Source organism: Lytechinus pictus, chromosome 3 (genome assembly GCF_037042905.1).
Source record: "Lytechinus pictus isolate F3 Inbred chromosome 3, Lp3.0, whole genome shotgun sequence".
NCBI lineage: Eukaryota > Metazoa > Echinodermata > Echinoidea > Temnopleuroida > Toxopneustidae > Lytechinus > Lytechinus pictus.
The window spans coordinates 63,286,977-63,310,950 of record NC_087247.1 but is presented as its reverse complement, the minus strand read 5'-3'; the positions used below and the strand labels follow the sequence as shown (position 1 = coordinate 63,310,950).

Below are 23,974 nucleotides of genomic sequence, written 5' to 3'. Positions count from 1 at the left end.
ATTAAGATACTAGTGAAGACTTTGAATATATTTATTCAGAGAAGGGCTATTCTTGAAAAGAACACATCAATTGCAACAGTAGTAGATTTTGTCGGATTAATCTTCCGAAAGGTCACAGTTTTGTACTAGATATAAGTTTAGAATTGTTTTCTTACAAGCCCAAAACTAATTATGCAATTTAATGACAAAAACAAAACAATCATTTATATCTTAGTTGATCAAAGAATACTTGACTTGAAATTTAAACAACTATAAAACGAAGATTTAAAAGGTAACATGTCAACTTTTCTTCGTTTGTCAGGGATTATTTTATTGCGCTTTCCCATGCATCAGGCCCAAGGCACTTACAATGAATGAATTGAATTGAGTTGAATTATATATTTTTAAAGCTACAAACTACGGAAGGGATGGATTGTCCGAATTGCTTGTTGGGTTTTACCTAATTGACTCAAAATTGTTTTAGTTCCATTTGCCAAAAAAGAAAGGAATTTTACATTGATAAGAGATATAAACTCTAGGTCAAAATAAGAATAATGGTAAGGTGGTCAAAAAGAAATTCAACGGCAAATAACAGCAGGAAGCCGTCTGTATTCCAATTAATTTGGTTGCTTGTTTGACATTGGTAATCTTCAGTTAACTAAAATCTCATAAAATGTGCTAACATCTCATCTTTACTGAAAGTGAATACGAGCATTTGACTACTAGAGATAATTTATCCAAAACGGAGAAAATTAGTCTAATCAATATCATCATCATTATAATTATCGTTTATTAATTCATTATTATTATTATCATCATCATCATCACGATTCATAACCGTCATCATCATCATTTGTTTTCCAATCAAAATAATGAATTTGCACGGTTTTGTTTCTGACCTGAGATTCTCCATGGAGATTTGTATTTTCTTCATTTCATTGTTGCAGAGGAAATTCCTAAATGCGATATCAAAGATGGATGGGAATCCTCCGGTGAAAAGTGCTATCGGTGGATATCTGATACAAAGAGTTTTTATGAGGCTACTGACTACTGCTCATCTATGGATGGATATATCATTTCTATCAATACGGAAGAAGAACAGACATTTGCTACTTCAATACAGCTACGTCATGCTAACATACAGTACTGGATTGGACTTACCGATGAAGTATACACTTTCTTCTAATTATTCCTTTGTACATGTTGTAGCAAACTCATCAAATGTCATTATCTGGAATAAATATTCCTTGAGATATATAAGTGGTAATTTATTGGGCATAACTATTTGGTGACCCAAGGGGTTGGGTGGGCTTCAGCCCCCCCCCCCCACACCTTTTTTCAAAAACCGTGTACTAAAACGTAAAAATATAATAACCATCTGATTGTGATTTTTAGCATGGTCACCCCCTCCCTCCCATTTACAGCGTAAATTTACAGCATACGCACTTGGGGTGTATACATGTTGCGAACCCGTGTCTATAAAGGGCATTTCAAACGCTTTCAATTATATCAACAATGATTCATTCAGAAAACGGAGAATTCATTCCAACAAACTTTACTTTAATACTACATCAGCGGTTACATGGCAATAGGAAATAATAATCTACATTATTATTATTCCATGAGCACTGTGCAATGCAGCTGCAGGTTTTCTGCAATTATATGATATTTTTACAGAGCGTTATTAACTTAGAAATCATAAAAATAAATAGAAGTTTTGTTGTAGCCGAATATAAGTGATAATGTATTGAATATTGGTCAGTTTCGGAAACGAAGACTGCAGATCCAAACAAACATTAGCCGAGCCCGTCCTCGGTAATGATATATAATCGATTTCAAAACAGAACCCGGCATGAAATTCTTCATGATACCCTTTCTACCGCTTTTTAATACAATATGCACCCAAGCAAATCAATATAAATACATGTATAAACTATTTAAGATCGTTAGGTATCTAGATCATTAATACCTATAGCGGAAAATATTTTCGTGTCACTTTTTGAATATTCTCTTTCATATATATATTTTACGTCAGTTTCACGTCTCTTATCTATATCTATATTTTGTTATCTATTACAGGACAACAGAAACACATTCACGTGGCAAGATGGGACTAGTACCGGTCCTCAAGACTACTCTAATTGGGATGAGAATCAACCTAATTCAGAGTAAGACGTTATTTATTAGCGGCCTTTTGCCCTTGTACAGATTCTAGGCAGTTGCATACAATGATTTTGCAACATGTTATGAACTCCTCCATGTTTGTTATGTCTGTGAGTAAAATAAGAATCCAATGTTCAACATATTTTTTAAAAATTTCATTAAAAAATCACATTGATCATTTGACCTTAATTTTTTTTTATTTTGACAGTATAATTTTGGTTATCTGCACTCTGTTAGGAAAATATGCCTCTTTCCGCTTAAATTTACGTTAAATAATGATGTAATCAATACTTGACGCCCTTTGTTTTGACCGCTATTTTTGTGGGACACAATTATGTAACAGCTATATGGCCGATTCTCTTAAACAATGTAGATAAAGATCTAAATGTACAAGAAGTCAATTGTACTTTCATGTTTCGGAAACGCATGAGAAAATTAGAGCACTCAAAATTACAATGTACAAATATACATCTGAAGCACCTTTCCCCCTTTTCTTCTAGTGTGTATCCTGCATGTGGTATGATAAAAGGACCATATCCAGATGTGTGGAGTGTAGATCAATGTAATGCGAGGAAACGATTTATATGCGAAAAACCACAAGGTAGGGCAGATTTATTTATTTTTATTCATTTTGTACTTTCCAATTCAAGATAAAAACATTTCATATATACATAATTGACATTAACTCTGGTGGGAGGATCATGAAAAACACACATTAGCTTGTTGGAAGAAATCCTCACAAACATACCAAACAAATTAAACTTAACATATATTAAAATGGAAATACAGTTATAATGCCCAGAATATGCGAAATGGGGGGGGGGCACATAAAGCAAATGATCTTAAGGGAAAGGAGTAAGAATTTTTTCAAAAAAGTATATTTGCTGATTTTCTTTTAACCTATGTATATCTTTGTCCTGATCTATTCATTCCACAAATCTACCGGTTGCTCATGACCTGGCCTGTCTTCGAAAAAGCGATGTTAGATACGTGAAATTAGCAGGCTTTTCAAGAATACATGCATGTACCAAATTGTGTTTTTAAATTGAATCAATCACCGGATTACTGTGAGTAGACTTGATTATGAAGAGGTAGAATATTGTTATTTGAATAACATCACAATATGGAATCAATACTAACTGTTTGATCAATTTTTACATTTCATATCAGGTACATGTGCAGATGGATGGGTACTCCACGGTGGAGAATGCTATCAATTCAACGCCCTGAAGAGAACATGGACTGATGCAAGTTATTACTGCAGTACTCAAGGTGGATGGCTAGGAACAATTTTGGAGTACGTTGAAATGAAGTTTAGAAATCTTATCGCTGAAGGATTCCATTTATGTCCCCCTAAGTTTCCTTTCTGTCTTAGAATGCCCTCAGATTCCCCAAAACTCGAGATATTGTTATTCTACCCCCATTTCTACCCATTTATGTATTGATTTAAAAAAAATACTTTTTGCCATCACAGAGTCCAAATATCATGAGTATGATTTTTAAGTAAATCACAAATTGTATTTTTGATATCAGAGAGTAAATTTCTCAATTGTATAGAATGTAATATGTAATATAATACAATGAAAAGCCAAAAGGGATGTCTTGAGATTTAAAACTTTCGTTTGGTTAGTTATCATTGAACCTGTGTGTCTATGAGTTGATAACCGTTTGTTTGTGCATCGATCACTCTTCTTCTTTAAAAGGTTTAAAACAACTATAACGGCATAGATGAATATGTGTATAATATTATCATTCATTTGTTTCGTAAAACCACCTGTTTATATGTCTTGTTTTGTCCAATATCAACATGATCAAAGAAAGGATTTCTAATTTGTCCTCGTTTTTATATTACAGTGGTGCAGAAAATACATTTATTGCTTCCCAAATGGGCCCTCTCTATGAAGAACAGATTTACAATATGTGGATCGGATACTCAGGTACTCTTTTAACTCTGTTGTACTATCAAACATCTACATATATCCATACAATGTACGACCTTTTTAAATATGTATGATGCTGTGTCCCAATTCCGTGCATGCGCGTTTTTTTTTCAAGTACGATTCGCAACGGACACAAAATCCCTTCTTTCAAATTACCTAAAAGCAAAAATAATGGAATAATGTTAAACTTAGGAAAAATGTATGAGCATACCACAAAATGATGTCTTAATAAAATCCTCCCATTGTGTGTAAAATGAATCAGTGCGTAGACAAGTACCAGCATATATTTGCTTTCAAATCAAACAAGTGGAATGCCTCTGGCGGTCTCACCTGCATCACGCGATTCAATATAGCAGCAGTGCTGACTTTGAAAACTACTATAACTCGCACAGAATGTTCAGTGATACTTGGTTACTCTTATTTCCATGTTTTATGAACTAGACCAATACACTTACAGAGATATGATGGTAATTCAACAAATACCCCCAACATGGCCAAAGTTCATTGACCTTACATGACCTTTGACCTTGATCATGTGACCCGAAACTCGCACAGGATGTTCAGTGATACTTGATAACTCTTATGTCCAAGTTTCACGAGTCAGATCCAAAAACTTTCAAAGTTATGATGGTAATTCAACAGATACCCCCATTATGGCCAAAGTTCATTGACCTTTGACCTTGGTCATGTGACCTAAAATGCGCACAGGATGTTCAGTGATACTTGATTACTCTTATGTCCAAGTTTTATGAACTAGACCAACATACTTTCAAAGTTATGATGGTAATTCAACAAATACCCCCAATTTGGCCAAAGTTCATTGACCCTAAATGACCTTTGACCTTGATCATGTAACCTGAAACTTGCACAGGATGTTCAGTAATACTTGATTACTATTATGTCCAAGTTTCATGAATCAGATCCATATATTTTTTAAGTTATGATGACATTTCAAAAACTTAACCTTAGGTTAAGATTTTGATATTGATTCCCCCAACATGGTCTAAGTTCACTGACCCTAAATGACCTTTGACCTTGGTCACGTGACATGAAACTCAGGCAGGATGTTCAGTAATACTTGATTAACCTTATGGCCACGTTTCATGAACTAGGTCCATATACTTTCTAAGTTATGCTGTCATTTCAAAAACTTAACCTTAGGTTAAGATTTGGCGTTGACGCCGCCGCCGCCGCCGTCGGAAAAGCGGCGCCCATAGTCTCACTATATGCAGGTGAGACAAAAATGAAATGACTGCCGACTTTTTTTCGTTAAGGAAAAGCAGGTTTGATAGAAAATTAAAGAAATCCTAGTTTGACTTGAGGTTAAATATTAGATGTGCAGACATCATGGGCAAAATATCATTTTCAAGTTCAAGTTCAATTTAATTAAACCAATCAAACAAGATAAATATTACTCAGTTTGACAAAAATAATATGACATGATGGGTTTGGGACCACAAAGAAGCACAGCTTTTGAAAGGGGGCCCCTTATATAGAACATCATAACAAGAATATGGATGAAAAAAATATTTACAATGATAATTAAGAGAGTAAATAAGACAAATACGTACATGTACATAAATCCACACAAAAATACACCCAACCTCACACACACACACACACACACGCACCCTCCCCCACACCTCACACACACACATGGTTTTTCAAGTTTCAATATTTTGTCATCAAGACAAACAAGTCCAAAGCAAATCTCGCCGAGCAAGGGTAATGATTTTCCAGCCATTTAATAAATGTGTGAAAAAAATCGTTTATTGCTGCAAATGTTTATATTAACCTCAAGAAAGTGACTGTTATCGCAACATATCCTATAATAAAATGTGGCATAAAATCGTATTTGCAAAACCATCCTTGACGTAACCTAATTTTCTTGTTCTGGTAATAATTTATTTTTTATATGATGAGTTGTGGGTGGAAAATATATGAAACGGCTTTATTATTTCTTCCCTACTTCATATTTTTCTTTTATCTGCTTTCCCTTTTATAAGAGTGACCGGGCCTGGTAATGTTTTACTCTCAGAAATGAAAAAGGATCAAGTTTCCCCTTTCACAAGATACAAACACGATCGAAAAAGACATAGTTATGTATGAAATATTTTTAACAAGGTGAAAAGTAGCGTTGCAGTGTGAATACATGTGCAATTATCTTTTTGAAATCTTTGTAATGGTCGTATACTTGTCAAACCATTTCAATCACTGCCATCATTATTCTATTATTATCATTACTGTCATTTTTTGTTGTTGTTTCGTTGTTTTAATTGTTATTATTACTATCATCATATTTTCATCATTGCTCGGGGACCATGGGGATGAATTGTAAGTAGTTAAAACAGAGAAAAATAAAGAAGAGTATAAAAAGGAGAGATCTGGGCCGAATTCATTTCATTCCATAAATTCAATTGAGAAAGAAGACGTGACCTTTCTGACGGCCTGCCCCCTCCCCCCCCCCCCCCCGTGAACAAATCCTGGTGTCGACCCTGGTAATATTTTCGTTATCATCATTGCTGTTGTTATTATTATCATTGCTGTTGTTATTAGTATCATTATCATCATTGCTGTTATCATAATTGTTCTTAATTTCTGATATTGTTATAGATATCATCAATGATGGCCAATGGCAGTGGGTGCATGAGACTAAATCTACATATGAAAACTGGCCTAGTCAACCTACGAATACTTATGGGCAGGCAGACTGTGCTTATCTCAACACAGGTAACTATAAATAATTATATAACGCTCCTGTATAATTCCATATTAGATTTTGATTTAACATTTCAAATGCTTTACCCAAACCACCTCCCTTCATTTCACGGGTTTTGGGTGGGCGGGGTAGGCTTAAAATTGCTGACAATCGTCTTCACGGTACCCATTGTCATACTGCATGCATACAATCTACCACCCCTTGCTTTCGGAGCATTCTATCGATCAGTGAATCGTTAGTTATTTCAATGGAACTGTTGAGGCAATTTACTATCATCATCAAAGTTGGCGAGAGGGAAGAGCGAGCTAACCAACCTGTTCCAGTGTTTACTATCCAAAAAACACAATGATGTAGATTATAAAAAATATATGTACGGCCGCCAGAGGAGGTGGTTGGAACTATAGTTCCCGAAGTGATGCCGGAATGCGACTCACTATTTTCCTGAGGGGCGCGGCCCCGAATCAAGTATAAGATTACATTCGCATCACTAAGGGAACCATTGTTTCACCGACCTCCGATCGAAACGGCTGTATATTTGGTTTATACCCGTCTTCGATTTTGAATATACAATATATATGACATGTTATTGAATGAACAACATAAGGAATCCCGATCTTCGGGTGAGAAATTATTTATAGAATTTGATAAAGGTGATTAATCACTGTGTGTACGCGCATTGTTATCAAAATAATACAAACTCTTATGTCCATGTCTTTGATTTAAGCCCCACCCATCAAGCCGTAAATAGTTTTTGTATCATTCACGGCTCTGGTTGTTGCACCACAAATTGTCACCCCAGCACAAATTGTCACCCCGCGATGTGCAGAAACTGACACCACAAACTGTCACCCCTGCACAATTGACGCCTCGCGACAATTTGCTCAATGAACTAAGACCATGTTGGGGGAATCAAGTATCGAAATCTTTAATAACCAAGGTTAAGTTTTTGAAATGTTGTCATAACTCGCAAAGTATATATGGACCTAGTTCATGAAACTTGGACATAAGAGTAACCATGTATCCCTGAATATCCTGTTTCAGGTCACATGACCAAGATCAAAGGTTATTTATGGTCAATAAACTTTGGCCGTGTTGGGGGTGTTTGTTGAATTGGCATCATAACTGGATCTACACATGTCGTTCATGAAACATAGACACAAGCGTCACTAGCGTACCTAAGGGGGGGGGGGCAGACTGTCTCCCCCTGACGAGTCACAACTCATGCAGGGGACGTATCCCTGCCCCCCTGACGAGTCACAACTGATACAGGGGACGTGCCCCCCCCCCTTTTGAGAAGCCAAATTAATAATTTGTAATGTAAAAATGCAATAAAAACAGACGTGGCCCCCTCTTTTGAACCTGAAGACCTTTATTTATTAATTCTATTTTTTATTTTTTGCTTGTCAAATTTCTTCGCGGACGAAAATCCTCCAAAAAATTTGCCCCCCTTCTGGAAAATCCTAGGTACGCCAGTGACAAGGGTAATCAAGTATGTTTTGCACATGTCTTAGGTCACATGATCATGGTCAAAGGTCATGTCGGGTCAATGGACAAAGTATTTTGTTATCATGAGTGTTTTCTTTTGTTAATAATTATTCAATAGCTGTTTTCAAAGTTCTGTTGCTATATCGAATCGCGTAATGCAGGCGAAACGGTCAGAGGCGTTCCACTTGTTAAAGGACAAGTCCATCCCAGCAAAAAGTTGATTTGAATAAAAAGAGAGAAATCCAACAAACATAACACTGGAACTTTCATCAAAATCGGATGTAAAATAAGAAAGTTATGACATTTTAAAGTTTCGCTTAATCTCACAAAATAGTTATATGCACATCCGGGCAAATGAGGAGACTGATGACGTCATCCACTCACTATTTCTTTTGTATTCTATTATGTGAAATATGAAATATTCTAATTTTTTCCCCATTGTCAAGGGAAACAAAGATTAATTCGTCCCTGAACATGTGGAATTAGCATTGTTTAATATAATATGGTTTAGTCAAGTTGATCCTTATTGTCAAATCTGTAGAAAAAAAAAGAAATATAGTATAATTCAAACAATAAAAAACAAAAGAAATAGTGAGGGATATCATCGACTGTCTCATTTGCATGTCAATGGGTTGTGCATATCACTGTTTTGTGAAAAATAAACGAAACTTTAAAATGTCATAACTTTCTTATTTTACATCCGATTTTGATGAAATTTTCAGCGTTATTCTAGTTTGATTTTTCTCTATATATCCAAATCTACATTTATTTAGGGGGGTATATCCACTTGGTCTAGCGGCAGCGGCGTAACAGGGGTCGGTGGCCAGGGGGAGGGGGGGGGGGCAAGAGCCAAAAATGTCCCGGTCATATCATGGTATGAACAGGTGGGTGTTTCATAAAGCTGTTCGTAAGATACGAATGGCTTTACGCACGACTGGCGATCCTTTCTTGTGCAAAATGATATCCCTGTATAATTGATATATGACCTAAGAACATGTTCCAGTCGTGCGTAAAGTCGTGCGTAACTTTACGAACAGCTTTATGAAACACCCACCAGGTGTAGTGATGCAATGAGGCGACTATTTTGAGAAGGCCAGATATTGCGTATCGGGCAAAATTTATCTTTAAAAGAAGTTGCGAGCGAGCGAGCAAAAATTTTGACCATTTTGATACAAAAATCAAATTTTGTGATAGATTTAAACATGATATTCAGAGAATAATATATTTCACTCTTCTCTCTTTAGATTTATTTTTTGTGGTCTGTACGCCACTGTGAACAGGATTCTTTGCGGCAGTAGCGTGAAGAGTTAAAAAAAAAAAAAAAAAAAAAACGAGGGGCGCAGTAAAGCACATGTGCTAAAAAGATGCTTTATATAAGTCCCGAGCGAGCGAAGCAGCGAGAAAAAAATCACCTTTTCAATCTAACTTTGAGCTATTTTTTGACATTATATTCAGTAAATAAAATCATATCGTACATTTTTCCTTTGCTTTTCTTTCCTCCTTTTTTGTTCTTGTTTGTAGAACTTTTTAGAGCCATGGCCCAACCCTTCCATACGCAGTGCTGTGCAGTTGTGGTCGGGGCAGAGCCCCCGGAACTTCTTGATATCAAAGCCATTTAAACCTCGCAAATTGCCGCTATTTTAATCAAATCGCGGGAATATACAGAATATAGCTTTTACACAACACATTTATTCAACCCAGTTGCGTAATGAACCAAATATTTTGAGGGGCAAAACATAGCAATGTGGGAAAAATTTGTAAAAAGTTGCCAGCGTGCAAAGCGAGCTGGAAAAAAATTGCCTATTGAAATTAAATTCAAATTATATGATAAATTTTCCATTATATTCAGCAAATAACACATTTCATTGTTTCCACTCATTTCATTGTACGTTGTCTCCTATAATTTATTTTATTTCTTCGTGGGTGTGGAACAAAGACCCCTTCCCGCGCCTGTATGCCAGTGATTGAACGTGATTGAACGGGGGGCGTTATAAAGCCATTTGAAGGTTATAAATGAAGAGCCCCTAGAACTGCGTGGGGTCTGGGGCAAAGCCCCAGTAGCTTATTTGCATAAACTTTAGCAAGCTTATAGCACAATGTTGTATGCAGTCCATTTTTCTTCCCGCTCTTTAATTTCAATCATCGGCAGCCCGGTCGTGTTATTATTTTTTTTTCTTGTCCCTTTTCTTTGTTTTCCAATTAAGCTTTTGATTAATTACATTCTACCTTAATTTCCCGCTATTGTTTGCCATTTTGTCATCTTTTAATTTATTTCTCACCGTGCTTTTGCTATTGCATTACATTATTTACATAGGCCTATTTCGGATTTCGGAATGATTTGTTCTTTCTCAAATGTTCTTCTTTCGTACATTTTTCCGCTTTCCTTCCTTTTCCATTAAAAAAAAATGTTTTTTCTTCGTTTTCTTTTCACTTTTCCCTTTCCTTTTTCTCCTTTCCTGTTCCCTTTCCTTCCCCTTTCACTTTCTTTCTCGCTCTTTTTTTCTTTTTCCCGTTATTCTTTTATTTTCCCGGCGAAATCGGCCGGGGGGGGGCAGCTTGCCCCCCTGCCCTCCCCCCCCCCCCGCCTGTTACGCCACTGTCTAACTCTCTGATCGTCTAATATCATATGAGCGAAACCAATTTGCTCTAGTAACAGTTTGGTCTAACCTCCACGTGGTCTAATGTATAGGACTTGGTCGATTCATTCTTGCTTGCTGTCATGGCCATTCGGTAGGTCTATTGCCGAATCATCGTCGAATTGCCAAATGGTCTAATCGCCTTTTTGTCTAAATCCCAAATGAATATTTCCATCTGTTACAGGAATTGACCAAGTGGTGTTAGACCAATTAGATACTAGTATTAGGCCAAATGGAAATTAGACGGAATAGTAAAGAAGCAAAATGACAATTAGACCAAAAAGTAAACTGGTTGTAGAAAAAATGGAATTAGACCGTGTATAGGATGAGGCTAAACGGCCATTAGTCAAATCGGGCTTAGACCAAATAGCAATTTACCTTCGGGGAGGCTAACAGAGAGGACAGCAGCAGAGCCCGTGGAAAATTTTGTTTTCATCCACTTGGCCTAACAACAGTTGGACTAATTCTCCGTTTGTCTAATACACATGGGCTTAAATCATTTGGTCTACTGATAATTTGGTATAATATGTACTTGGTCTAATTCTCATTTGATCTAATGACCAATTCGTCTAATAGCCAAATGGTCTAATTGCATTATCGTGTAATAACCAAATGAATATTTAGTCTAGTATCAGTTTCTTACTGAGAGCAACCAAGGGGTGACAGATCAAATGGACGGTAAACGAAGTGGGCATTAGACGAAATGTGAATAGGCGAAGTGCTACAATGTACATAGACAAAAAGGTAGTTAATTAGACCGACTGCTTATAATCAGAATGGAATCAGACTATGTGATATGAGAAGAAAAGGAGATTAGTCAAAGTGGGTTTAGACCAAATGGCAATTGACCAAAAAGTTTACGAGGGCTCGTCACAGGGGGCCAGATCGAAGCCCCTTTCATTCGAACAATCCTCTTGTTACTGGATTATTTTGCGACGGTTTTGAGATTCCCGAGACTAATGAAACGTCAGGGGCCTCAGAAGAGGTCCCTGCAACAAATTTCAAAATCGTCTCAAAACCGTTTAAAAGTAGTAAAAAATCCGTCTGAAACGTGATATACCACCATCAGCAGGTCTGACCATCAGTTTCTCTCAAAGAGTCAAAGTGTTGTTAATTAACACACATATACACACACGCACACCCACCCTAACATACACACAAACAAGTAAGTCAAGTGTTAAGTGAAATGGGGCGACAATTTTTAGCAGGGGTGACAATTTGTGGTGTTAGTTTTTTGCACAAATTGTCGCGGGGTGACAGGAATTCCTGTTCAGATGTAAAACGAATTATCATTTTGGCTCCTCGAAGAGCTTAAAAATAGTTTTTATGCATTAGATACTTTATTATGATATGATACAGGAAATAAATTTGATTTGTCTTTCTTTCAGATGACCAAATGGGACTCTGGAATCAAATGCTATGCACATTATTGGCTGGGTTCTTCTGCAAGATCAAAGCTGGTAAAGAAATTTCACTTATTATCATTGATTTCAATTATATGAAAAATTGTTTTCATCTTATCAGACATCATACTATATTAGACAATTAGAAAAATAGCAAAAAGAAGCTGCTCAAAACTGCTTATCTAATAAAAGAGAGCCAATGGAGTAAATTAGAAAGTCAACTTTATATGTTTGTCATTTTGCCTCCGACGTAGATTCTGCTAGGATCGAAAGCTTAGGCCCCTTTTGACTTTCTAATTAGAAAAATATATAATTATAAAAAACAATATCAAAAAGAAATCTTTCTAAATGACGTCTTTTATATGAGAGTGGTAAAAATATGTGGAGGATATTGCATTACTCTGGAATTAATTCTATTTAACCCTTTCATTTTTTTTATTAGGATCCACTGTAACACCTGTGACAGCCCCAGATAGTGAGTGCATTTATTGTTGTTTAACAGTATATACATTACCCATTTATATCGACGTGGTGAAGAAAATGACATACACACCAATACTTACACCATTTTACCACGAACCTACAAGACTGCCTAAAGCATGTAAAGGATATTACGTTGTTGACATGAATTGGATACCTTATTTTTGATTTGTATTCTTTACTACACCATGCGCTAAAATGTGGCCCATTATTGAGGACCAGCTGTATCCATTCTCCATCAAATTCATAATTTTTAAAACCTTAAAAGAGGGAAGAGGTCAAGCTATTTCGTAGGGGCAAGGCGAACTTGAGGTGAGGTCATATTTTTCTCAGTTGAATAATGGGGTTATATATAGAAATGCGCGACCCAAATCTCTTTTTTTTTTTTTTCATATTCACTCTTTTTCTGCTCATTCTTTCTTACCGTTCCCACGACTTTATATATTGTAGGTGGGACGCCCCCTGCCCCACGAAATGCCACCTTATTCTTATTGGGTCTTTCCTGTGTCATTTGGTTGATGTATTTTCAATGTATCATAAGATCCTACTGTGCATGTTCACTGCATGTTTTCTTGGTCCTACCATGGGTCAGATTAGTAGGTCCATGATCCTACGGGTTTATTTCCAATTCGTCTAATGTCAATTCGTCCAATCGCCAACTCGTCTACTATCATTTGGTGTACCATCAGTTCGTCCATAATCCATATTGTCTAATTGCCATTTCGTCTAATAACCAGTTGGTCCAATAGCCTTTTAGTCCATATTCCATTTGGTCCGATTTTACTAAGTGTTAATTGTACAAAATGAATGAAAATGGAATGTATATTAGACCAACTGCTTATGAGACGAAATGGTCATAGACCAAATGGTGATTAGGCGAAGTGGTGATTGGACCAAATGATTTTTGGACCAAATGGATGTTAGACGATATGTTGATGGACGGAATGGCATTAGACTAAATGAAAGTAGACTATTTGGTAAGTGGACAAGTTGGCAGTAGACGAATTGACAATTTACCATCCTATGCGCGCTTTTCATAAGATTTATATCAGTGTCTAAAAATAACGATAATAAAGACCGGGTTGAATATGTAATTTCCATTCGATAAGGCTTTGAGTTTGATTTACAAAAGCAATGTGAGATCATGGATGCAAGGAATTGAGGCTGGAATTGAGAATTCCAAAGACGTAGGGCAGAACTTAGAAAGCACCTACAGTATCACCACATTATTTTCTTAATATTTGATGAACGAGCGATTTTGATTTGCAGAACAAAGGAATTTATTGGGACTATACAGGATTGCATTAATTCAGAAAGATATCTTGGAAGAGTACAATATGTATGATACTAATTAATGAAAATTTCTCTTGATAGCTTTTAGAAAATTTCACGAATTATCAAGCGAGTTATATTGATATTGGGGTGTATTGAAACGTTTTGATTAAACATAACAAATTACTTGACAACTGTTTTTGAGGGATTTCTAAGACAACTTTCTTCATTATTTTGAACATGATGAATGAGGATTTCTCTTGATAGCATTTAGAAAATTAACGAATTATAAAGCGAAGGGTGCTTAACAACAAATTATATTGATATTAGGGTATATTGAAACGTTTTTATCACACATATTTACATTTGGGGTAAAGGGATTGATAATTTGTTTTATGTTGTTTTAATTGCTTGTTTTTATTGATTGTACATATTTTGTTTTCTTTTTATTTGTATGAAAGCACCATATTCTATATTCTGTTCAAATAAATAAATAACAAATTACTTGGCAAATGTTTTTGAGGATCTAAGACAACATTCTTCATTGGAATGAAAAAGAGTTCTATGATAGTTCGATGGAATTAATTTTCCGATGCTTTTCTCTGTATCACCAGGCCCTTGAGTGCAATCTTAAATTTGTATTTGCATTGGTTTGTCCGATTTAATCTAGAAAATATTGTGTCAGTTTTAAAAGCTTTTATTCAACGAGGAGGGAATCTTAAATTTTGGAATACACCAATAATATCAACCTACTATTAATTCTTGAAAATTCAGAGGTAGGATCTTGTGACCGCGGTTGGGGTCTTTACGGTGATTGGTGCTACTATATCCCAAGTGTGGAGAAGAATTTAGCAGATGCTGAATCAGAGTGCACGGACTTGTTTCCCGGATCACATCTAGCTAGTATTCATTCCATCGGAGAACAGTCTTTTATTACAGGTAATCAATTATTTCATGAATGGAAATCATGATTTAGGAGGGTCTTTACAGTTATAATGATGGCAAGATCACACAGTTCCGATTAGGACTGAACAGGATGATCACTGTTTTATAAACACAGTCATTTTCTATGATTTTTTCTATCTTATCTATCATGATTTTATTATAATAATGATTATGATGAAAAATGATTATGATAATTGTTAAGACAACGATGGTGATTGTAGTAATAATGTTACTACTAGGCCTACCACTATACTACTACTTTTTAATTAATAGTGGTAATGATAAATTTAATAATGAGAGCAATTAATAAAGCACAGAATCTATTCAACAAAAAGTATGTCTTTACAAATCCAGACACTTAATATGCTGGGCGAATTCTTGTTGGTATAAATAAATGCAATTGTTTTTCGGTTTTGCAGAACGTCTAAAGTATATTAACGCTTGGACATGGATTGGTTTAAATGATAGAGATATAGAAAATACATGGAAGTGGACGGATGGAACCAATGTAAGTATAAGGTTTATTTATAATCATTACGATCTAATGTATAAAGCACATTTCAACTTCTTGTCTAAGATGATATTTTAAGTATCAAAATATAATTTAGCGCATTATTTAAAGTATATTGGGCTATCGTGAATATGTAATGATATTTAATTCTGGTGGCAAAGTGTGCTTTAATGTTAACAATCTTCTATAGATTAAAATGATATTCATGTCAGAAAGCAAGGAGAGATATATCCTAATTATTTGATAATCAGTCATCATCTTGTCTGAATTGTCCCCTAATATTTATATTAAGAAATAACAGTCTTCAAATGATGAAACTGATTATCCTATAAGATTTACTAAAACGAAAGTATGATTTTTGCATAAAAAGATGTCTATTTGGTGATTAAACCATGTTAACTGAATCATAACATTTCTTCGTTTTATTGTCTAGACTATCTGACATGTCTTTTCCCAACCGAATTGCACTTCCCGCCACCATACACGCATCTCATCGCTATCTTTTCTCATCAACGAAATCCTATAACATGAGGCGTGGCGCCTTTGTCAATAAAAAACAATTTCAGTACGCTCTGCAATAAGCAGACTAGGAAGATAATTTTTTTTGAAATCATGTGCTAAGAACGCAAATAGAATGTTGAGCATAGAATATTTATTTCTTTGAAGACGACCTACTTTTTTCAAATTTGTAATTTTTCACATTTGCAGTAGATTCATCTCAGTAATGTTTCTTTACTTGTTTTAGTACGATTTCTGGAATTGGGCTGAAGGGGAGCCAAACAATGTCAATAATGAGGATTGCGTGCATCTTGGATATTTTGATGACCATCAGATTGGTTTGTGGAACGACATTGGATGCAACGAAGAAAACAGATATATCTGCAAAAAGGCAAAATGTAAGTTATTTTTTCCACGATAAATTAATAATTTCAAAGTCATCTACAATCATTGGGAATGTGATTGTGCTTTCTGATTATCTATCGCCAGTTTTTCATCAATGATATTGTTAATTGTAATCTGAAACCATTATCTCCTTAACAAGATGCTAAATATAAATTTTTATCACTTACATTCACACAGATAATACTCCGCCTGTCACCGAAGCTCCACCTATAACACGTAAGATGAGAATACAAGTCTAAATATGTATCTCTTTCTTATTGTCGCCATCTTCTAAGCTTGTGCATGATTTCTTATTTGTAATCCATGTTTTGGAGAATGGACACAAAATAACAAATATGTTTTTGTTATCATGTCCATTTTCAAGATAAAAGGCTATTCGAAAATTCAAACACATCTAAGATCACTTTGGAAATGAAATGGGATCTATTTAATTCACAAAGTCAAGACCGAGGTTATCTGTAAAGTAAGTCACCTGAAATTATGTCTTTAAAAAAAAATGATACTTTGAATTTAAATTCCCATCAAACACTTTGCACTGGCAAATGTTTTTGAAATCTGGACTTATATGAATCGTTTTTTGTACATTTTCCTTTTCCTCTCTTGAAAATATATTTCGCACATTCTTTACACAAAGATTTTTTTCGAATTTCTAAAGCTCTCTATTGAACAGTAATAATAAAATACAGTTGAATAAAATTATTTGATTGCCAAGATTTTTCAATGATCTTGCCGCTTTCTCAATACAACACATGTATATCATTAATGAGATCAAATGAAGACTGTGGATTATCAGGTTTTTATACTGTATATTGAAATTTTCTTTTAATTTCAATTGGATCTTTAGGAACAATTTGATAACTTTGTATATCGTTAGATAATATCACCTCTAGTACAGATGCAATCATATCATGCATATTGCATTTGTGTAAATAGACTGGATAGACTGGACTGGTTTTATTTCATAATGATATATTATCACTGGAGGAGGTGGTAACATCTACACCATTGTTTTCCTGCTCCCGTTTAACTTCCAATACCATTACCTCAATAAGAATAACGTTATCATGTTTGAAAATGGAGTGAAGAACTTCAAAATTATCTTTTTTAATGTATTAATTTTTTTTATTCTTATATAATGTATCATTATTATCATTATTTGACATTATTACAATCATCACAATCAACATCAATCTTATCGAGATAATTATAATACTCATAAGCAGCAGTAAATAGTAATAGATATAGATGTATATTGCATTTACTTTGTTTAATTTCCAGTTCCTCCTAGTGGACGTTGTGGCAGTGATTGGGTACTTGATGCTGGAAGTAATAACTGCTTCAAATATGCAACTGATAAAATAACTTGGCCAAAAGCAGATGAACAATGCCATTATGAGGGTGGTCTTCTTACCAGTATTACCAATCATGCCGATTCTGCATTCCACCACCGTAAGTAGATAATAAAGGGTTCAAATCTGACAAAGGTTTCCTTAATACATGGCTAAGTAACCTGGGGCCCGTTTCTCAACACCGTCATAAGTCTAACTTCTTGACTAAATCGGAGATAGTGAGCTACTTGTCCGCTAACCGTTTCACGAAGCCCTCTTTACCAAGATCGGGTACAACAACCTCACTAAATATTTATGACACCTCCGAACCTGTCATAACTTCTTTCTTAATGACGTAGTGGCATCACGTGGGTAGACTATGACATGCGAAAGTGCCTAGATATTTTAAAATTATAATCTTACGTAATCAATCATAGAGGTTGAAATTACATCACAAAACAAGTGGGTTAATGCATTCAATGATAATTGTAATACAAAGAAACTATAAAACTGTTGGTAAACGCCACAGAACCATTCATTTTGAAATAGTAAAATGATTTAATCGATAAAGATTCTACCACGTCAGGCCATCCATAACTGAACTCGTATTTGATGTTTTCAGACCCCTATAAACAGTTGGATAAATTCTATCTCTAATTTATGCATATGATTTGTCCAATATCGTATCTTTCGGTATCAATGATTAAAAATATTTCGTTAAACTATATTTTGATGACGTTTGGAATCGTAAAAGTCCGTATAATTATCATCATTTTACAGAGAAAACCGTTATGGTTTACTTTCGTAAACTATTAAAATATGGTATCCCGGGGGTACCCATCTCAACGTCCACAAGTGATTTTTTAGTCATGAAATTAAGTATTCATAATTTAATTTTCTCTGCAATTGAATGCTCCAGTCTTCATGGTCTAAGTATGTATGATGCATAATTCACCTGTGCTATTATTTTGAAAAGATTTATTTCCCAATTCATCATAATATTTGCAATTTTGTCATAATTATTCTTTTGGAAAATTATGCTCTGTTGTGACTAAGGCTACGTCTCGTCTGCTCTTTTTACCGATAGTATCGATATCAAGGTATTCTAGTTAGGAAGCCTTTCGAGAAACAGGTTTAGTAAGATTGGAACTAACTCCGTGGTTGGTGGATAAAGATATGAATAACTTGTCCATGTGTTGATAAACGGGCCCCTGTTGCACACTAGAACCAGACGGTCTCTGGAGAAAGCCCATGACATTAACGGAATTCAGTAGTCAACGGGGGTTCACGTTTGTCATTGTATGTTTTTCAATTAAATTTTCTCATGCACATTTCAATTTCTTCTTTACCCTGTGGAATATCGGTGAGGATTGAAAATAAGTGAATTAAATTGTTTTTTCTTTACGGTCTTCCAACATGCGATTGTAAAAAGTATATACATACATTGTGCGTGAAGTGGGTGGGATTCACAATATTCTAATAATTCTAGAAAATTTCATACATGTATCTTAAATATTTCTATTGTTAAGGTTCATTATTATTAGAAGTAGTAACAGTGGTAGCACCGGTATTTTTATTATTAATTCTCTATTTTTACTGATGTTGTTATTTGCATTGTCATAATTATCATCCTTATTCCTAATAGAAAATGCACTTTACTATGGATTGAATTACAATGCTTGGAATTTTTGGATCGGTCTTCATGATACCAATATGGAGTCTGGTTACGAATGGAGCGATGGCGCCCCTGTCTCTTATCTCAACTGGAACCCAGGTAAGTATCACTCCTAGTACCAATGAGATCCTAACATTAACTTGTATGGACCTCAAAGGCGACAATACCGCAAAAACTGGTTTGTGTTTCCTGCACCCAAGAATTTAGTGATATTACTCACTAAATACGAGCTGTATGCTGGTCTGTTCCTTTTCGTTTTATGATTGAGTGAAAATTGAAATGTTATTGCCCATGTTATCCTACTTTGAATGTAACTAAATAAAGGGAAACTTACATTTTGAGTCCTATTTCCAGCATTTCTTGGCAGTCGGTCCGGACACCGTGGAGTGCAAACAAAGCGAGACAGAGCCGATTTTCAGGTCACGTGATACGCGTACTCATCACGTGATCGGTCGGTTATCATTTTCGTGAGACGTCAATAATTATGAAATTTGATATAAAGTATAATAGAATAACATATTATATCATATTTCATACATCTCTACAATTAAAAGATACTCTGTGATATCGATCTCATACTTGACGTAAAACAAAATATGTAAAAAAAATATAAGAAATTAAACAGAAAAGAACGCTTTGAACACAGTGCAAAAAACCTTACGATTTGGCCTCGTTGTTAACAACTATTGTAAGGTGCGCTTTATCTATAAATAAAGAGAATGTGCAGCTGTCTACCGCTGAATGTTGTTACTATATTCCTCTGAATCGTGTTACTATACTCCAAACCAGTTTAATAATTGTAATATCCTTAAAAATGAAGATCCTAAGAATATGTTTTCTCTTTTACACGTTAATTGTCGGAGTGTTCCAAAGAACTTTGAAAACTTATTAGTATTTCTCAATAGTATTGACCTTGAATTTACAATCATTGGCCTTTCTGAGACATGGCTCAAACCTAATTCACATATACCTCTTTATTACTTGGAGAATTATGATATGTTAACGAATAATCGAATATGTAAACAGGGAGGTGGAGTTGCAGTATATATTAATAAATCTCTAGCATATAAACAGAGACCAGACTTAACGTACATGTTTGAATCTCTAGAAACCATATTTATAGAGGTTAAACCAAACAATAACTCACGCTATTGGTATATTATTGGTATAATTTATAGACCTCCCTCAGGAAATGTAGATGATTTTATTTGTAAAATGAATTGTATTCTGAGTATTGTCAATAACGAGCACAAAAAATGTTATTTGCTTGGTGATTACAACATAGATCTCAATGATATGAATGCTTCTCAAACCACCAAGAACTTCTCTGACTGTATTAATACCAATTCTTTAACGCCGCTAATAACTGTACCCACACGTATTACTGGTCACACTGCAACCCTCCTAGACAATATATTAACGAATGATGAAAATAACTTAATGAATGGAGTGTTTGTTTCCGATGTAAGTGACCACTTACCTGTTTTTATCATTACTGAAATCCCTTCCTCAATAGATAGTCTTAGCAATGCTTATTCTAAACGGTCCATTTCAGACACTTCAATTGCAACCTTTTACCATAAACTCTCTTCCGTCAACTGGCCTATTAATGATGATGATCCAAATAGTAGTTATGATAGATTTTTATCAATATTCCTTAAATTATACAATGAATGTTTTCCTATTATATCTGCTAAACATAAAAGCTCTTTAAATAAACCTTGGTTCAATAAACATTTAAAATGCCTGTCAAAGAAGAAACTAAAATTGTATCGTAACTACCTTAAAAACCCTTCCGATAGCAATAGAGAGAAATATAGGTCTTTGAGAAACATTTTTACTAAAGAACTACGCAAAACAAAGAAAAAATACTATGATCAGCTTTTCAAAGACACCAAAGGTAACTCATCTAAAACATGGAAAATATTGAATAATATGTTGGGTAAAACTAAAAGGTCAAATCATACTACTTTTGAAAATAATGGAATCACCCTTGAAGATGCAGAGGTTGCAACTCAATTCAATGACTATTTTATTAATGTGGCTCCTCTTTTACTATCAGAAAACATAGGATCAACTGATCATAATTATTGCCCTCCTCTACCAAAGAACCCATATTCTATATTTTTTACTCCAATTAAATACTCTGAAATAATTGACATAACCAGCAAACTAAAGAATGGAATTAGTCCTGGATTTGACAGTGTAGATGTTTCCATTGTAAAAAAAGTAATCTTTGTCATATGCAAACCACTTTGTAAAATATTTAATTCATCTATAAATAATGGTATTGTTCCTGACCAATTAAAAATAGCAAAAATCGTACCCATATATAAGAAAGGACAAAATAATGTATATAGCAATTATAGGCCGATCTCATTATTGCCCATATTTTCAAAAATATTAGAACGATGTATGTATAACCGGATCTTAAATTTTATAAATAAACACAACATATTGTATTGCAATCAATTCGGATTTAGACCACAACATTCAACTTCATCTGCCCATATAGAATTTATTCATTATGTATCTAATGCTATTGACACCAAACAAACAACTATTAGCTTATTTCTCGATTTATCAAACGCCTTTGACTGTCTTGACCATAAATTATTATTGTATAAACTTAACTGCTATGGAATAAGAAATACAGCTTTAAAATGGGTTAACAGCACTAGCGTACCTACGGGGGGGGGCAGGGGGGGCACTCTGCCCCCCCTGACGAGTCACAACCAATGCAAAAACGTATCCTTACCCCCCCCCCCTGACGGGCTTGAAAAACCTTTTTTGCCCCCCCCCCTGACGAGCTTTAAGACCTTCAATGCCCCCCTGACGAGCTTGAAGACCTTTTTTTTTTTTTTTTTTTTGCTTGTCAATTTTTTTCTGATACGAAATCCTTTATTTGTGATCGAAGACCTTTTTTTTTTTTTTTTTTTTTTTTTTTTTTTGCTTGTCAATTTTTTTCTGGTACGAAATCCTTTATTTGTGTTCGAAGACTTTTTTTTTTTTTTTTTTTTTTTTTGCTTGTCAAATTTTTTGGCGGACGGTTTTGCCCCCCCTGTTGAAAATCCTAGGTACGCCACTGGTTAACAGCTATCTGTCGGGGCGTAAACAATATACTACATATAAGAAGCATAATTCTGAATCTAAGATCATAATGCATGGTGTTCCTCAAGGGTCAATCTTAGGTCCCCTTCTATTTTTAATATATATAGATGATATCAGATTTACTTCCAATATTTTACAATATTTGCTGATGATACAACAATTTCCTTGTCAAATGATAATGTAAATAAATTATGTGAAAATCTCAATCAAGAATTAGTTCATGTAGAAGAATGGTTAGTCAAGAATAAACTCATAATAAATATTTCTAAAACAACATCAATTATATTTTCAAATCGCCACTTCAATCCCAACGATGTTAATATATATCTCAGCAGTAAGGAAATTCAACACACATCTTATACAAAATTTCTTGGCATCCAACTTGACGATAAACTCTCCTGGTCCAATCACTTTAATTATTTATGTTCGATTATTTCAAGAAATATAGGTGTAATGAATAAATTAAATTTCCTTCCCCAAAACATATTAATCAACCTTTATTATTCAATGGTTTATCCCTATTTAACTTATTGTAATGTTGTATGGGCCACCGCAGCCAACAATAACCTAAATATGTTAAGATTATTTAAATTACAGAAAAGAGCAGTAAGAATAATATGTAAGACTTCATTTAATGCTCACACCAGTGTCCTATTTAAAAGATTAAAATTCCTGAGTGTATTTGACCTTTATAAACTATCCCTTGGATCATTTATGTATTCTTGTCACAAAAAGATAATTCCTGAATCATTAAGCAGATATTTTTGTCTTAATATTGCTACCCACTCTCACCAAACTCGTAGACAATTTGATTTTCACATGCCCTCCGTCCGTACTACTTTTACCCAAAAAACTATAATGTATTCAGGTCCCAAATTATGGAACTCTCTCCCCCCTACCCTTAAAAATAGTTTATCCCTGAATAGTTTTCAACGTCAGTACAAAGAAATTATGTTAACAACGTTCGCATCCAATAACTAAGTAATTGTAACATGACTATAATTTCTGTGTTTGCCTTTCTCCTACACTTATTCTCCCTAATTTCACCTGTCGATTTTCTGTGACCCTCCACATACGCTAGTCCTTTACCTTTTTTCTATCATTTTCCTCGAAAGGCAAACGCTTCATTTTAACTTTATTAATGTTTGTTTTCCCTTGTATTATTTTGTCTTTGTATGTTCTATTTTGTATCCCTTCTTTTTCTTTCTTTACTGGGCTGGAACTTCTAAGATCTAACAGATCTTTAATGCCAGTCCACACTCGAAGCCTGCTCTGTACACTACTGTATTATCACTTTTGTTATTTTGTTTTGTTCTTGCCATTATGTATTTCTTATTTACCTGTATGTATGTTATTTTTATCGAGTGAAATAAATGAATTGAATTGAAATTGAATTGAAGGCTTGTCGCAAGAGTTCGGACAAA

The 23,974-nt window shown here is 34.6% G+C and overlaps 1 protein-coding gene across 1 annotated transcript in view; it reads left to right on the top strand.

The window, feature by feature from the left end:
* The window catches only part of LOC129256831 (macrophage mannose receptor 1-like), a 103,467-nt gene that overhangs the window by 42,345 nt on the left and 37,148 nt on the right, over positions 1 to 23,974 (top strand). The window contains exons 15-28 of the mRNA XM_064097548.1: positions 927 to 1,147; positions 2,059 to 2,147; positions 2,643 to 2,743; positions 3,313 to 3,439; positions 3,997 to 4,079; positions 6,696 to 6,812; positions 12,311 to 12,382; positions 12,768 to 12,800; positions 14,852 to 15,016; positions 15,442 to 15,530; positions 16,279 to 16,429; positions 16,614 to 16,652; positions 17,715 to 17,885; positions 19,410 to 19,538. Coding sequence (XP_063953618.1) covers positions 927 to 1,147; positions 2,059 to 2,147; positions 2,643 to 2,743; positions 3,313 to 3,439; positions 3,997 to 4,079; positions 6,696 to 6,812; positions 12,311 to 12,382; positions 12,768 to 12,800; positions 14,852 to 15,016; positions 15,442 to 15,530; positions 16,279 to 16,429; positions 16,614 to 16,652; positions 17,715 to 17,885; positions 19,410 to 19,538 — 1,587 coding nt within the window. The remainder of the gene's footprint in view (positions 1 to 926; positions 1,148 to 2,058; positions 2,148 to 2,642; positions 2,744 to 3,312; positions 3,440 to 3,996; positions 4,080 to 6,695; positions 6,813 to 12,310; positions 12,383 to 12,767; positions 12,801 to 14,851; positions 15,017 to 15,441; positions 15,531 to 16,278; positions 16,430 to 16,613; positions 16,653 to 17,714; positions 17,886 to 19,409; positions 19,539 to 23,974) is intronic.